The sequence below is a fragment of the Marmota monax genome, unplaced genomic scaffold (genome assembly GCF_021218885.2).
Source record: "Marmota monax isolate L192 unplaced genomic scaffold, Marmota_monax_Labrador192_F-V1.1 WCK01_AAM20220418_F8-fsc00215, whole genome shotgun sequence".
Lineage (NCBI taxonomy): Eukaryota > Metazoa > Chordata > Mammalia > Rodentia > Sciuridae > Marmota > Marmota monax.
The window spans coordinates 2,612,794-2,627,277 of NW_026695214.1; the positions used below are offsets into that span (position 1 = coordinate 2,612,794).

Genomic DNA, 14,484 nt, shown 5'->3' on the forward strand with positions numbered 1-14,484 from the left:
ACTTCTGTCCCTTCACACATGTAGGATCCCCACCCTGGTCTGTCTGGGTAGGAAGTTTTGCCTGGATGCAGAGCAAGCTGGCTGGGCACTGTTAATTGTGCTTGCACATGGACTTGGAGTTGGTCTTCCGTTGTGTGTACACACGTACACTTAATCTACTTCTAGCTGTGTTCTCTTTTCCTGTCAGGATATGGTTATGGCTTTTAGAGGTGGAACCGCTGCTGAGCTTGGACAGGAACACCACCTGGCAGCCACAGGGAAGGGTCCTCCCCGGCCCAATGACGAGCAGAATCTGGGACCGGGAGACATAAGGACCCTGCTGCTTGTAAAATAAAGTCTTCCTTTTTATTTCAAATCAGTCCTTTCCAAGTTAGTGTCACAAGTTGAGACCAGAGCCCTGGAGCTCCCTGGGGTAGGGAGGGGCAGGAAGACTGTGGTCCCTGCACCCATTCCAGTCCCTTTGTGAATGGGACTGGCAGCAGAGATGAGGCCTGGGTGTCTGCCTGCCTCCTCCCCTGCCAGCTCTGGCTCCTGCTCTGCCCCCTCAGCTACCACAGGGGTGAGGACAGATGGGGGCACTGGGGCCAGAGCAGGAGACAGTCCTGTGGAGGGTGTCCGTGGCCATCAGTGTTAGTGGTCAGAGCCCAGTCAGGCAGGTTAATGGGGTCTCCTCCTGCGGCCAGGGAAGGAGCTGCAGAGAGGCAGAGACCAGGCGCTGAGGGCCACAGGCCACTCTGGTGCACGCCCACCCAGCATGTGGACACCTTGGGGAGCACCAAGGCCAGGCTGCAGATCCCCTGGCATTGGGAAGCTCACCGTCGAGGGGAGGCAGGCTCCAGGCCAGCGGGGAGGAGGGGTTCAGATAGAGGACTGCCACTGCACAAAGCGCTTGGATTCCTGCCGGGTGGGGAAAGGACAGGAGGTGGGAACCTGGCTTGTACTGTGGGTCCCCAGGGTCGCCTCCCTCAGACCCAGGAGCCCAGGTCCCAGTCCTCCTCCCTCAGACCTTGCAGACCAGACCCAGCCTCCTCCCTCAGGCTAGAGTCTGTACCTGAGGGTTAAAAGGGTCGTCGTCATCAGTGTCCTCATAGTCGTCACTGGGGTATGAGGTGGGGAGTGGCAGAGAAGCAGGATGGGGACCCATCAGGAGGCCACACCCTCCCCAGCAGTGGCCCTGGGTGCTGCCTCCTGTCCCCTCCCCCAGGACCCTGCCCTCTCTCCCCTGCTGACCTGGGTGGGAAGAGGGCCCAGGCTCGGGGTAGGCTGCAGAGAGTGGTGGCCAGGGCCCCAGCAGACAGGAGGGAGAAGAGCAGCAGGAAGAGCAGGCCCTCCAGTGCGTCTTCACACAGGCCGCGCAGCGCCACACCGTAGTCCTGGGACGAGAGCCCAGGTGAGCGTGAGCACACTGGGCACGCATGCACCCTGCATTTCTGGTCAGTCTGCCTGGCCATGTACTCTGCGCACATCACCCAGGATCTGTGACTGTTTCCTCCCCTGTTAGAGGGCTGCAGAGGATGGTCTTTCATGCTCACAGGCCTCTTCCCAGCCTGAGCCTTGGCCAAGCACGAGCCCTGCACCCCATCCCATTTCCCCACAGAACCCCTGCACCCAGTCAGCCCAGTATATCCACTGGCACCCCAAGAGCTGCCCTTCCCTCCTGCCTTAGCAGGCAGGCCCTGCGTGGCTACCTCCCTGCCACCCAGAGCTCAGGACATCAGCTGTGCCTAGGATTGCTCAACCTGGGCACTGTTGGCATTTTGGGCCAGATAGTTCTCTAACGTGGGGCTGTCCTGTGCACTGTGGGATGTTGAGTAGTGTCCCCAACTTCTACTCCCTTCCTGCAATTGTACAGGCAGACTCGTCTCCTCACATTGTCAAATGTCCCCTGGGTCTGCAGTCACTACCTTAGAAGAACACCTGGGGAACACCTGGAGTGACACTCTGAATCACACCTGGTGTGACAGCGCCCACTAGCTACCGTGCCCTGAACGTCCAGCAGCACAGCCCAGGTTCCTCCGCAGGGGCAGACTGAGTGCTCTGGGCTAGCCCTCCTCCGAGTATTGGGGACCCCCAGGAAACAGGACAAAGAAGGTCACTTAGACGGTGGTGAGCTGTTTAAGCAGTCCTGGGTGGAGGCCACAAGGGAGCGGTCAGGCCTGCAGAGGGGCCAGGAGTGAACCAGGCAGATGATGGGCAGCTGGGCTGATGTGGGCAGAGGCCAGAGAGTTGTGGCCAAGGCTGCCACGAAGGCCCTCATAGGCCAGGGCAAGGAGCCCAGCTTTTAATCCTTGTGCAGAGGGGATCACGGGAGGCTTTAAGCGGAGGAAGGCCTTGATCGGATTGTGTGTTGAAAGGATCGCCAGCTGTTGGCTGCTGTTGGACAGATGGAGTGGGCAAGAGGGGACAGGAAGGAGGTGCCCGTGGTCACTGGGCAGGAGGTGAGGAGACCAGAACCTGGTGGCAGTGGCAGCTGAATGGAATGGTGGCTGGAGTCCAGATGGGTTCAGAAGCAGGGTGGCAGGACTTGGGAGAGGGAGGCAGAGGTGAGGACAGTCAGCAAGAGCATGTGCCTGAGCTCCTGCCTTGTACACCTGCAGTGGGCGTGCCCGTCAGGGTCATGGGCAGCACTGCCTGGACCTGTCAGGTGCGAGGACATCCTTTCCCCTTTACATTAAACAGCCCTGCCCAGCAGGGCCCACACTCATTATGCTGCTGCCTTTGGCAGTATAGAAAACAGTGGAAACCCACAGGGGACAAGCCACTTGCCCAGAGTCATACAGCCTGGAAGGGGCAAACATGGGCTCCAGAGCCACCCTCCTTCCTCCTCATCCCTGATGTCCCTTGTCCCTGATTTTAGTGTGTGAGGAACCAGGGCCCCAGGGTCACATAGCACATCAGTGGAGGGCAGTGGCTCTGACCATCCTCCTCCCTCCCTTCACAAAGGAGCAAGCATGTTGCAGCCCTGTTCCCACCTCCCTGAGAGCAGTGCAGGGGCTCAGTGGCCACCCTGCAGCCTGTCTCAGCTCAGCTATTTAGCAATGTTGCACATGGACTCAGCACCCTGGGCCTGTTTTTTGGTGCGAAGGTGTCAGGTGCCTAGCACGTCCTGGTTTCATGTAAGCATCTCCCAGAATTGCATGGCACACTCCTGGGAAGGCCTTGCCTGTTCCCTGAGCTTGGCGTCCCCGCTCAGGGGAAGGTCAGGAGTGGGAGAAGGTGGCCAAGGAGGATGTGTCTTCTGGGGTGGGGGCTAGGTCTACTGCAGTGGAAACTGTGGTGGATGGATGAGGACATCCCAGCAGCAGAAGGGTAGAGAGCTGCACTCAGGGGCAGTGGGAAGTGTGCAAGGAGAGGAATGAGGGCTGAGAGACCTCCCCTGGGGAGGAGGGCCTGGGAGGGGCGGAGTCACCTTGTGCAGGCCACGGCAGTGTAGCAGTGCCACCAGCTGGTGGAAGTTTCCCTCTGTCACATTCAGGGTCTCCTCCAAGGACAGCAGAGGCTTCTACCATGGTAATGGAGGTAGTTATTCCACCTACTCATCAGGACGTCTGCCCAGCTCCACAGGCTCCGCCCATAGCACATGAACCCGCCCCTAGAGGCCGGTTCAGGCCACACCCTTCACATAGGCTCCTCCCACAACTCATGCTTTCAATCCCCAAAGAGACCTACCCAGCTCTGCATTCTGGGTCCCCCCATGTATCCAACCTGTCCTTTCTGCTGCTCAGGCCCCTCCCACCCTGCCCTCCTTCTCTTTGGTCTGCAGACCTGTGCAGATGGGAACTGGGGAACTGCTTCTCGCTCCAGGCCCTGCAGCTGGGAGTGGATATTGGCCAGAGCTCTCTGGGACAGAGTCAGCCTCTGCAGGAAGACAGGAGGAAGGAGGACCCTGTGGGTGATACCCCTGTCCCTCTCTCTACTCTTGGGACACAGGACCCTGGGCCCCAGCACCCTGCTCCACCCCTTAAACTCAGGAATCCAGTCCCCAGCCCTGCCCTCCTCCCTTGGGGGTCCACATTCAGGGTTCCTCCATGCCCATTTCCCTTGTCCTCAGCCCTCACCTGTTGGAAGGGGTTGGTGATGGCCTGGTTGCACAGGAAGTAATAGTTCAGGATGTCTAAAGGGAGGGGCAAGGGGAGCAGGCGGTGAGCCTGGCCCCAGAACCCTCCTTGGGGAAGCCGAAGGTCCACCCCCACCTCAGGGACCCTCAGAAGACTAAGCTGACTGGACTGCAGCAGCCAGGTCCTTACCTGAGCCCAGGTCCATGCCCCTGACCCCCTGTCCCCTCCTGATCTCCCTTCTCCTCCTGATCCTAACATCTTTATCCAGCCTTCACAGCATCCTGGACAGATGCTGAGCTTCCCTAGGACAGGCTGACGGCCATCACCCATCCCAGGCAGGCCTGGGCAAAGGGAGGCCTAGTAAAGCAGGGACCATAGGAATCACCTGAGCTGAGCCCAGTCTCCTCCTGGGTCAGGTTCAGAACATAGGTGTCTGGATTGGAGCAGAAGTCACTGAGGCCCTGAGCGAGAGAGCAGGGGGCACTCAGGCCAGAAACAGCCACTTTCACAGTCCACAGAGCTTAGCCCCCAGCCCCCAGCCCCCAGCCCTCCTCCCTCGGACACAGGGGTCCAGGCCCAGCCCATTTCCCTCAGACACGGGGTCCAAATCCTAACCCTTTCATTCTATTCTCTCAGGACCCTGGAAACCACCCCCAAATCTCAGAACTGTGATGGTGTCTTCCACGCCCTTTCTCTCAGGGCCGAATGCATTAAGCTTCCCCTGCCCCAGGACTCGGGGTCCTACCCCACTGAACGTAGAGCCCTCAGAACTCACCACCGCCGTGGCTGCCTCGAGGCCCATGGAGCCCCAGCTTAGGACAAGCACCACGAGGCTCATAGCAGTCATCCTAGTGGGGAAGGGCGTTGGTTTCAGGGTTCACAATCGCTCCACCCTGCCCTTCCCCTCCACACCAGATCCCACTGCTGCCCACCCCTCCCCCCACCAGGCTCTGGATCCTGGGGTGGAGGAGCAGGGGTGGTGGGGACAGTGTTTGCTGACGTCAGATTTAACAGCTGGCACCTGCCAGTGTGGTAGAGACGGACAGCAGTCTGGGCTGGCGGGTCAGCAACCTGCCTCCTAGAGGTTCTGCCTACTTTACCTGGGACCCTGGAAGCCACTGCTCACTTTTGAGCTCAACTGCCTGGGCTTTGAATTTTGCAAGGTCCAGTATCCCTGCTGACCAGGCCTGCGCCCAGGTCACCCACAGCCCCGTCAGCTGCCCTTCAGCCCTGTCTCTACAGAGGAGTGGAGATTGTTCCTGGATTGAAATGTGAACCTGGCTGCTCCCTGAGTGGGCTCAGGCCGGTCAGTGGAGGGTCAGCAGCAAGAAGAGCACTACAGTGTGTGGAACTGAAGGCCTGCCTTGCCTCACCGTGTCTCACCCATCTCCAAGCTCAGTGGGGGCCTGAGTGGGTAGCAGGACTCTCCGCCATGGTGGTATGCAGAAGGCAGCTGCAGCCCCAGCCTCTCTCCCACTCCTGCTGGGGCAGGGAGGATGAAGAGCCCTTCTAATGATAGGCGGACTGGGTTTGAAGGCCCCGGTAGCACACCCTGGCTGTGTGGCTCTGAGCAAGCTGCCCAGCCTCTCTGAGCTTCACTCTCCCTGGTTAAACAAGGAGCGCAGCCTGCCTCAGTGACGAGGGTGAGGGTTCCATGAAGTGCCAAGAAGAGCTAGGTGTTAACTAAGAGCAGGGTGCTGCGGCTCCCCTTGGCAGCCTTCTGCCTCAGGTTCCTGGAGCCCACTGGTACCTCCTTCCTGGGGCCACTGTGGCCATGGAGGACTCAGTGTGTGGCCCTCAATAGAAGTCAATGGCCATCCTCATCTGTACTGTTGGTGTGATCAAGGTGCCCGATGGTGTGGCACATTGCAAGGCTGTTCTAGGTGTCACCTCTGTCTGCATGTCTAGCTGTGGAAGGACCCTGGTCCCTGACATTAGAGCCATGAGACTGAGTTCCCACGGCCAGGGAAATGCGGGGCACCCCCCATGCCCACTGTGGGAAGTGCCAGCAGCCGGGGCTGCCCAACTCACACGACCACCAGCCACTTGCTCTGCTTCGCCAGGCCCACGAGGGTGAAGAGGCAGACCAGAAGCTCCAGGAGCAGCAGGAGGACATAGGCCAGCCACCTGGGGGCCGAAGGGCAGAGGCGGTGGACCCAGGGAGGCCCGCCGCATCCCCGCAGCACCCCAGCCCAGCCCCGCCTGGGAGGAGGCCCAAGTGCCCTCCCTGCTCCCAGTGCCCATGAGCCACCACCAGCTCATCTGTGAAGGGGGTGCTTGGGTAGACAGGACACTGGAGCACGGGTGGGTCCCAGGGTGTGAACACCTGGCACCCAACCCTGACTGGCCCACACTCAAGGTCTGTGACTATGGACTTGATTTGGCTTCTCTGAGCCTGCAAACCCAGCCCTGCAGAACCGGAACCAGCACCAAGGATCTCACCACAGAACTTGGGGGTGTGGTGCATAGATGGGGGGCTACCTGGGCCTCAACCCTGGCCCGCCTCCTAACCGGCTGTGTAACTCCTGGGACTTCACCTCCTGGCCTCAGTTTCCCTGCCGTGCTGGGAGACAACGGCATGGCTTGCAAAGGTTGTTGGTCTAAGAGAGGGACATGCTCGTGGACCCACCTGAATAGTAGCCTGGGTGCCAAGGAGGGAGCTTTCAGTGTGTTCAAGGATGGCTAAACATTAGTAATTCACCGGACTTGCCTGGGTGGGGCCTGGGAGGCCACAGATGGGCCACACACAGGAAGCACCAGATGATTAAGTGGTTTCCTCCTCGTGTCCCACAGAGCCGCAGGCTGCCCTCCCAGCCCTTGCCCCTGACTCTCCATCCAGGGCCCTGACTTGTTGTCGAGGGACTCTCGAATGCTGGGCACTTTGCTACTTCCACAAGGGTCCAACCCAAGATGTTCCCTGGAAACAATCCCAGCCACGTCCTCATAGCTACCCTCTCCAACAGCCCAGGCCCAGCTCACGGGCCCTGAGCCTGGTGAGATGCTAACCTGGTCTGCAGCCCACGCCAGCCTGCCTCCTGCCCTCTGCTGCTCAGCATTCCCTGCTCACCCTGTTCAGCCCCCACGTGTCTGCACCCAGGACCCAGAGCCCAGGGCCTCATTCCCACCTCAGCCCCTTCCCCCCGAATGAAGGAAATAATCCTAGTGAACAAAGCAATAGAACTCATCCTCCTTGCTGCTGGGAAGTGGTCCCTGCCTCCTCAGCATCACCTACTCCACGTGGCCTTCCCGGGCCCTCTGGTGCTGACCACCAGCCTGTCCCCACCCCAACCTCTTTCCCATCTACTTTTCTCAGAGCCCTCCCCAGCCAGCACCTTACAGTGCTTGGCCTGTGCGATTGTTTCTTACTGGTCTAGACGAGGACAGGGCAGGCCTTCCTCTGACTTCCTGTCTGTCCAGCTCCAGGGGTGTTGGCACTGTACTGACCCGCTGCCAGTGCTCTCTGTGTGCCAGTGACCGTCCCCAGCACCCAGCAGACACTAACTCAGTCCGGTGAGGGGGCACCGCAGGAGGTTCCCTGCACAGGGGCAAGCGAGTGGCCCTGGGGACCAGTGGCCCTCAGGATGGCAGAGGTGGGCCGCCTCCCTCATCACGGTGCTGAAGAAACGTGCTGGCTGAACTCCGAGCCATACGGAGATCGAGGGAGTGGGCTCCTAACCAGGTTGCGAGAGTGACTTATTGAGAGTGAATAAATGACGATGTGGTTGAGGGGGTGGTGGCCAATGGGGGAATAGTGAGTGCGAGGGTGGGACCCAGTCACCCAATCCCCTCCACGCACTGAGGCTCCTCAGCCTTGTCAAATTGACATTTGGGGCTGGATGTTTCTGGGGAGCCTGTGCCTGGTAGGATGGTGAACAGCTCCCTGGCCTCCACCCACTGGGTGGCCGGAGCACCCCTTCCCTCAGTTGTGACAACCCAAAATGACTCCAGAAACTGCCTGGGGTTCCCTGGGGTCCCAGCTTGAGAACTCCTGCTGCACAGGGGGTCCTGCCTCTTACCTGTACTCCTCCACAAAGGACACATCTTCAGCCACCTGCAGGGGGCTCAAGGGCACTCCCTGCCAGAAGGCCAGCCCCTGCAATTGCTGGGCCACAGCCTCCGCCTGCCGCCGAGCTCCCCGGGTGGCCGCCACCAGCTCTGTGCGCTGTGCCAGCACCTCCTCTAGGGTGGTCAGCTCTGTCCTCACCGCCTCGTCCAGCTTCTCCACTGTCTCTACCACCTGGGGAAGGAGGGGCTCGGGTCTGGGGAGGAAGTCCTCCAGGGCTGGATCAAGGGGTGGGGCTCTGGGGGGTGGGCAGGAGAAAGCAGTGGCAGGGGTCTGGGGCACCTGAGGACTGAGCACAGAGGTCTGGGAGGGCTTCTGTGGCTTAGGGGAGCTCTGGGTGGTCAGTCACTGGAGCTGGAGTAAATTCCAGGACTGGACTGAAGTTGGGGGTCTTAGATCTGAGGTGCTCATTTGCCTTCCTGAGTCTGGGATCTCTAGTCTAAGTGCCCTTGTCTTTAAGTTTGGAGGTGGGGCTGCAGGGCTGGGTCCCTGGGCTTGCGTTTGGGCCAAGGATCAGGTCTGGGGTCCTTGGATCTGACTCCAGGGTTTGGCCTCTGGTGTGGGCTGCAAGATGGATCTGGGCCTGGAACAGGACGTGAATCTGGGGAATCTGGGGTCTAGTCCTGGCCAGCTCTGGATCTGGCACAAGGTTTGCAGCAGGGAGGGCTGAGTGATGGCCTGAGGCCCCCTGTCTGCGGTACCGTCTGAGCCCGAGTCCCAAGTCTCAGGTAGGGGTCTGTGTTTGGGTCCCTCTGACCCTGAGTGCAGGGTCCCATGTTCCTGTGTGGGGGACCAGTCTGGGTGTGAGTCAGGGATCTGGCCAGTCACTGGCCCCCTCACCAGGTGGTCAATGGTGCTGAGCGTGTGGTTGGCGTGCAGCAGTGCCGAGCTGAGCTGGGACACCCCATCACTGGTCTCGCTGTTGCCATAGAAACCAATGCCAATGCCAGCACTGAGAGGGGGAGGAGGGAGAGGAAATCTCAACCGGTCTGGGACCCCACTCGGGGCCACTGTCTCCCCACATGTACCCCCTCTGCCCCACCTCTTCATCCACCTATCCCGTCTCCTCGCCCACCCCATTGGTCCAGCCAGCCGTGGGAAAGAATGTCTCCGGCTGGGCCCCCACCGGTTGCCAAGGTAACGAGAAGACCTCACTCCCCCAGCTGGAGGGACGTCATTGTGATGCTAATGGTGGGTGGAGTGGTGGAGGGGAGGGAGCCCCCAGATTTAACTCACACCTCCCCAGAGCAGAACCCTGGGCACACCCAGCACTGTGGGAGATCTTCTCCTCCCAATGACCACCTGCCCCACGCCCATCTCCATCCTCCTCAAGAGTCCAGCTTTCTCAGCTCGTCCTGGAGTCCATAGAGCCCAGACATCCTCTGCCCCTGCCCCCTGGGTGTTCCTGGGATTGCAGGATTCCCCCAGCACCATCCTCTCCCAGGGACACGGAGGAGCTCTGGCCTTCCCCTACCCCACCCAATAACCCTAGCATCTGGCCTGCTGGCAGGGGAGGAGAGGAATGTGGGAGGAGGGGCTGGAGGACGGGCCAGGAGCTGGGGTGTCCCTGCCCGGTGCCCCCAGGCCAACACACGGAGCTCCATTGTGGAGTCTGAGTCTGGAGACCCATTCCCTGCCCCCAGTCAGTGTCCCACAGTGGAGGGGCGAGAGCCTGGGCCCTCCCAGTTCCCACCCGTCCCTGGGATGGGCGCCCAGTGCCCCTGCCCCATTGTTCAGAGCCCTACAAAGCCCTTCTTGTTCCCAGGCCTGGGGGCTGAGGCCGTGTCTCTCCCCCACTGGGCCTTTGTCTGCCTCCCCCATCCACCCCCATCTGGAGAGCCTGCTGAGGAGCTGTCTTGGATATAGGACACCCAGCCTCCCCACACCCCCAATCAGACACCCTCTTCTCCCTGAAGTAAGCCAGCAGAGCCAGGGCTGGGGGACCAGCTCTCAGCCACGCCCTCGTGAGCTGTGGGAGCCGCCCTAGCAGCCTCCTCCGCTGGCTACCTCTGGGGTGCAGGACGCTGTCCCTGCCTAGTGGGTTCCACCCTGCCAGGGAGGGGGCTGGCTGGCTCTTGGTAAAGGACTTGTTCTCAGAAGAAGCCCCTGGGTCCCTCCTGGAGGTTGGGAGGTCATCTCCGCCCTGCCCCTACATGTGGCATTGAAATATGGCCTTCTCTCCCTGCTAGACCCTTCCTCTTTCCAAACTGGACATGACAACCCCAGATCCAGCAGCCACCTTGAGAGGGAATTAGAGCTGGCTGGGATCACGTGGCCTGTGTCCCTGCGGGCAGGCCAGGGCTCTGGGCTGCTTCCATCACAGGAGATAGGCCACAGCAGCTGTCGGATGCTAATGAGTCAGGAATGGCATCGCTAGTGCCAGTTAGCACTTACTGAGGACAGCAGTGGGCGGCCTGTGCACTCTCCCATCTCTTACCATCCCCAGAAGGTGGGTGGTACTGTAAAACCCATTTCACAGATGCAGAAACTGAGCCACAGGGAGATCATATCACTTCACTCAGCTCCCTGATGGGAGGGCCACTGAAACCAGGCACCTGACCAGCCCCAAGCCCTTAACCTACACTTCCTGCCAGGCTGGCTGCCTGGGGAAAGTCATTCCCCTTCTAAGCTCCACTCCTCCATCCGTTGCATAGGGAAGTTCTCCCTGCGGAGGGTGAGGGGGCAGGGTCTCACCTGTCTCCTGCCCTGTGCTCTGATGAAGACCTGCCATCATGGGGAAGCCCTGCCCCCTCTCCCACCTGCCCTGGGTCCCCGTTACCAGCCGACGAGGAGGGCAGCCACGCAGCTCCAGGTGACACAGCCTCCGCCTGGTGGGGTACTCTTGGCCCCTGGGGGCTCTGGGGGGCGGCAACAGCAGAAGCGGATGAGGTAGACAGCAATGAAGACGAGGCTCAGGCCCAAGCCCAGGCCTGCCAAGGCCGCCACCAGCAACAGGGCCTGGGAAGGGGTACACGAAGCCTTGGAGGGCACCGGCGTGTCCTGGACTTGGAGCCCCTCCCTGTCAGGCATTTAGGTTTGAAGTGAAAGATGGGGTCCCCAGCCACCCCCCAGGCTGGCAGCTGGGGCTCCGAGACCTAGGACTGGGTTGCTTTCAGCTGGACGCCCAGCTCTGCTTTGTCCTCCATGGCTGCGTGACCTTCAGAAGGGCCCTCCCCTCTCTGAGCCTCTGTGTCCTGAGGACCTGCTGAGGTTGCCCTGGAACGGTGGGAGCAGGGCGGGTGGGTGCCTAGTCCTGTGCCAGGGCAGTCGCCTCCCTCCCTCCTCTCTCTGCTCTCTCCCCTGCTGCCGAGCTCACACACCCACCGCAGCACGAGTCTGTCACCCAGGGACTGCAGGATGGGGTGCTCTGTGACAGCATGAGTGCACACAAGACTCAGAGGTGCAGATTGGGAGAGGAAGGCAGAGCAGAGATGGGGGCAGACACAGCCAGACAAGATGGGAGATGCAGAGATGAGGCCGAAGAAGACGAGACCAAGGGTCCAGTCTGAGGCAGGACAGAGAATGCGGGGGGGGGGGGGGGGGGGGCAGGGAGGGAGGCAGAACCACAGAGAACAGCAGAGAGATGGGGCAGAGATGCAGCAAGACCCAGAGGCGGGCAGAGACGGTGGACACAGCGGGAGCCACCTTGCAGAATAGCAGGGCTGTTGGCACAGTGCGCAGGGCTTCCAGCAACCTGTGCCATCCCACCTGCCTGGAGGTGCAGGGTGGGGCGGGGTGTGCCTTGAGCCTCACAGCACATGGGACAGCACCAGGATCAGGAGCAACCCCTGCTCTTGAGGCTGTCCCCTAAACTGGAGGTGTGTGTGTCTGTGAGGGAGAGCAGCATGTGCAGTGTGTGTTGCTGGCTGAGTCTGGCTGCTTGTTTTTGAGTTGACTGCCACAAGACAGATCCTGGAGCATGCCTGTGTGTGAAGTGTGTGCACACTGAGGTGCCCTGGCCTGCAGGTGAGAAGATACCTGTGGGCATTCACACTGAGTCTGGAGGCTCAATGTCATCTGTGTGTGTGTGTGTGTGTGTGTGTATGTGTGTATGTGAATGTGTGTATGTGAATGAGTGGCACAGTCAACATTTGTGTGTGTGTGTATGAGGATGTATGTGAGGGTGTCAGTTCGTAAGCAAGTGTGCATGTGAGTGTGTTGAGTGTGAATTAGTACATGTGTGCCTGTAGGTGTGTGCATATGTGAATGTGTTTGTGTATATACACAGGAGGGTATGTGTGAGTATGGATGTGTATGGATGTAAGTGTGATTCAAGTGCACATGTTGAGCTACTGTTTGTGTGCATGAGTGTGCATATATCCATGTGTGTTTAGTGTGTACATGAGTGTGTATATGTGCATGTGTCTGTACATGTGTACATGTGTATATGTGTTAATGTGCACATGAGTGTGTGTGTCTACATCTGGGGGTGTGTGTATATGATGTGTGTCTCTGAGTCCCTGATGGTATGCCCACCTGTGCCCCAGGTGGTCTTCTCTAGGGAGGAGAATGTCCTGGGGGGTTGTGCCAGCATGTCCCAGCAGTGACCTGACTCAGGATGGGGTGAAGAGAACCCCTCTGAGCCCTCAGGGAGGTGCCTGAGGCCCCAGAGCCCCGGGTCGGTGTGGATGGGGAGGTCCAGGTGTGGGTGGAGGGGCTGGAGGTTGTGATTGTGTAATGTAGCTGTGGGCGAGGGGATGGCGGTCCCTTTCGGTGGGGAGAGGGGGCGGCGTGGAGTAGGCAAGGAGGAGCCGCTCAGGGCTGTGCCAGCCGTGACCCAAATAGCTACACACAGCTCCCGTCCTCTCTCTGAGGTTCCGGAAACCCCACTCCTCCTAAGCTCTCCCAACCCCAGACCCACTTCCCAGAAGCAACCAGGGCAGAGGGAGTGGTCCGGACCCTACAGGCAGGGCCTGGGACCCATGCTGGGGCACCAGGACCCCCAGCCCCCCACCCGGTCCCCAGCTCAGCCAGCCTTTCTCCTCATTAATCTCAAAGTCAAGCACTTGAAGCAAACTGGGTCAGGGGATAGTTCTTTTTCCCTTCCGGAGGGACCTGGCCTCAGTGAGGTTCCCACACCAGCCCCACCCTCCAGGACCAAGTCTATCAGCCCCTGGGTTCCCCAAACCCAACCTCGTCCCTGCCCGCACCTTGTCCGCGTCCCCCGCCCGCCCCTCCTGTCCTGGGCAGACTGGAAACGTCCTCTCCCGACACCGCCTCATTTCCCTGCCCCGGCCCTGAAAGCCCCCTTCCCTGTCTAAGGGTCTCAGTCCCACCCCAGAACAGGCACCCCCCCACCCCGCCCCGCGACCTTCCTCCTCTCTACCGGTATCGGGTCCGCTCTCTCGGGTCCCCCCTTATCTGGGACACAGTCACCTGCTGTGATCCTATGGGGGCGGGGTCCTCTTTTAGGACCCAAAGAGTGGACCTCCCCTCCGCTGACCCTGGAGGCCGGCTGCCCAGGCAGGTCTCCGGAACCAGGAATCCAGGCGGCCCCATCCCGCTCCCTTTCGGGACTTGGGGTCCAGGCCCGGGTCCCCGGCCCTCCCTCCCAGGGGGCTGATCCCAGCACCCGCGCCGGGAGCCTCCAGGTATGGGCGCCCTCGCTCCTCCTCCCTCAGGTACCCCAAGTCCGGACCGCCCCAGCCCCGGAGACGCAGGACCTTGACCCAGCCTCCTCCTCTGCTCCCTGGGGACCCAGGAGCTCGGGCCGCCGGGCCGCGCCGGGTCCCACCTGCTGGTATTCCTGCTCCCGGGGCGCGAAGCCGCTGGGCACCGGGCGGAGCTGGAAGTCGGCGCGGGGCAGCTGGTGGAGGAGATGCACCCAGGCGGAGGGCCGGTAGCCCGGGGGCGCCCCCATGGCCCCGGGAGGGGCAGCGGGCGACGGCGGGAGCCGCGGAGCCGAGCGGGGCGCGGGCGGAGCGGGGTCTGCGGCCCCGGGGAGCCGAGCGGGAGGGCGGGGGGCGGAGATTGGGGGAGGGCGGCTCGGCGCTGCCCCTGGCGGCCGCGGGGCGCACTGCGGCGCGGAAGGCCGTCGCGCTCCGCCCTCCCCGGCGCCCACCTGCCGCCGCGAGCAGGTGCGGCGCTGCTCAAGTCTGGGCCTCGGGAGAGCTGGACTGTGCCAGACTCGAGCTCTTCGCCGTCCTCGCTCGTGGAGGGGCCCTGGTACTGATATCACCCTAAAGGACAGCGATCCCTTTATCTTTATGAAGGACCGCGTCCCTGTAAAGGCCACTAGTGTGTGCGCAGCGTTGTACAGGTCATGTCCAGCTTTTGTCATGAAGACCCCCACTTCTCGGTAAAGGTCGCCTGTGTTGGGTAAAACCTGCACAAGGACACAGCTTCTGCACGCAAACCTCCCTG

At 61.0% G+C, this 14,484-nt stretch overlaps 1 protein-coding gene across 3 annotated transcripts; it reads right to left on the reverse strand.

Annotated features, from left to right (window-relative positions):
• Window positions 1-323: 323 nt before the first annotated feature.
• Window positions 324-14,016, reverse strand: Ttyh1 (tweety family member 1). Of its 3 annotated transcripts, XM_046430819.2 has the most exons (14): window positions 13,856-14,009; window positions 10,901-11,079; window positions 8,962-9,073; window positions 8,075-8,295; window positions 6,090-6,185; window positions 4,834-4,906; window positions 4,444-4,519; window positions 4,059-4,114; window positions 3,766-3,858; window positions 3,410-3,502; window positions 1,231-1,373; window positions 1,052-1,097; window positions 817-897; window positions 324-691 (listed from the first exon to the last, which is right to left on the reverse strand). In XM_046430819.2, the coding sequence occupies exons 1-13, from the start codon at window positions 13,979-13,981 to the stop codon at window positions 859-861; spliced, it is 1,353 nt and encodes a 450-aa protein (XP_046286775.1). In that variant the 5' UTR covers window positions 13,982-14,009; the 3' UTR covers window positions 324-691; window positions 817-858. The 3 variants fall into 3 exon arrangements, with proteins under 3 accessions (XP_046286775.1, XP_046286774.1, XP_058430684.1); XM_046430818.2 differs by lacking the exon at window positions 1,052-1,097 and having other exon boundaries at window positions 13,856-14,010; XM_058574701.1 differs by lacking the exons at window positions 324-691; window positions 817-897; window positions 1,052-1,097; window positions 1,231-1,373 and adding an exon at window positions 2,094-2,523 and having other exon boundaries at window positions 13,856-14,016.
• Window positions 14,017-14,484: the final 468 nt, after the last annotated feature.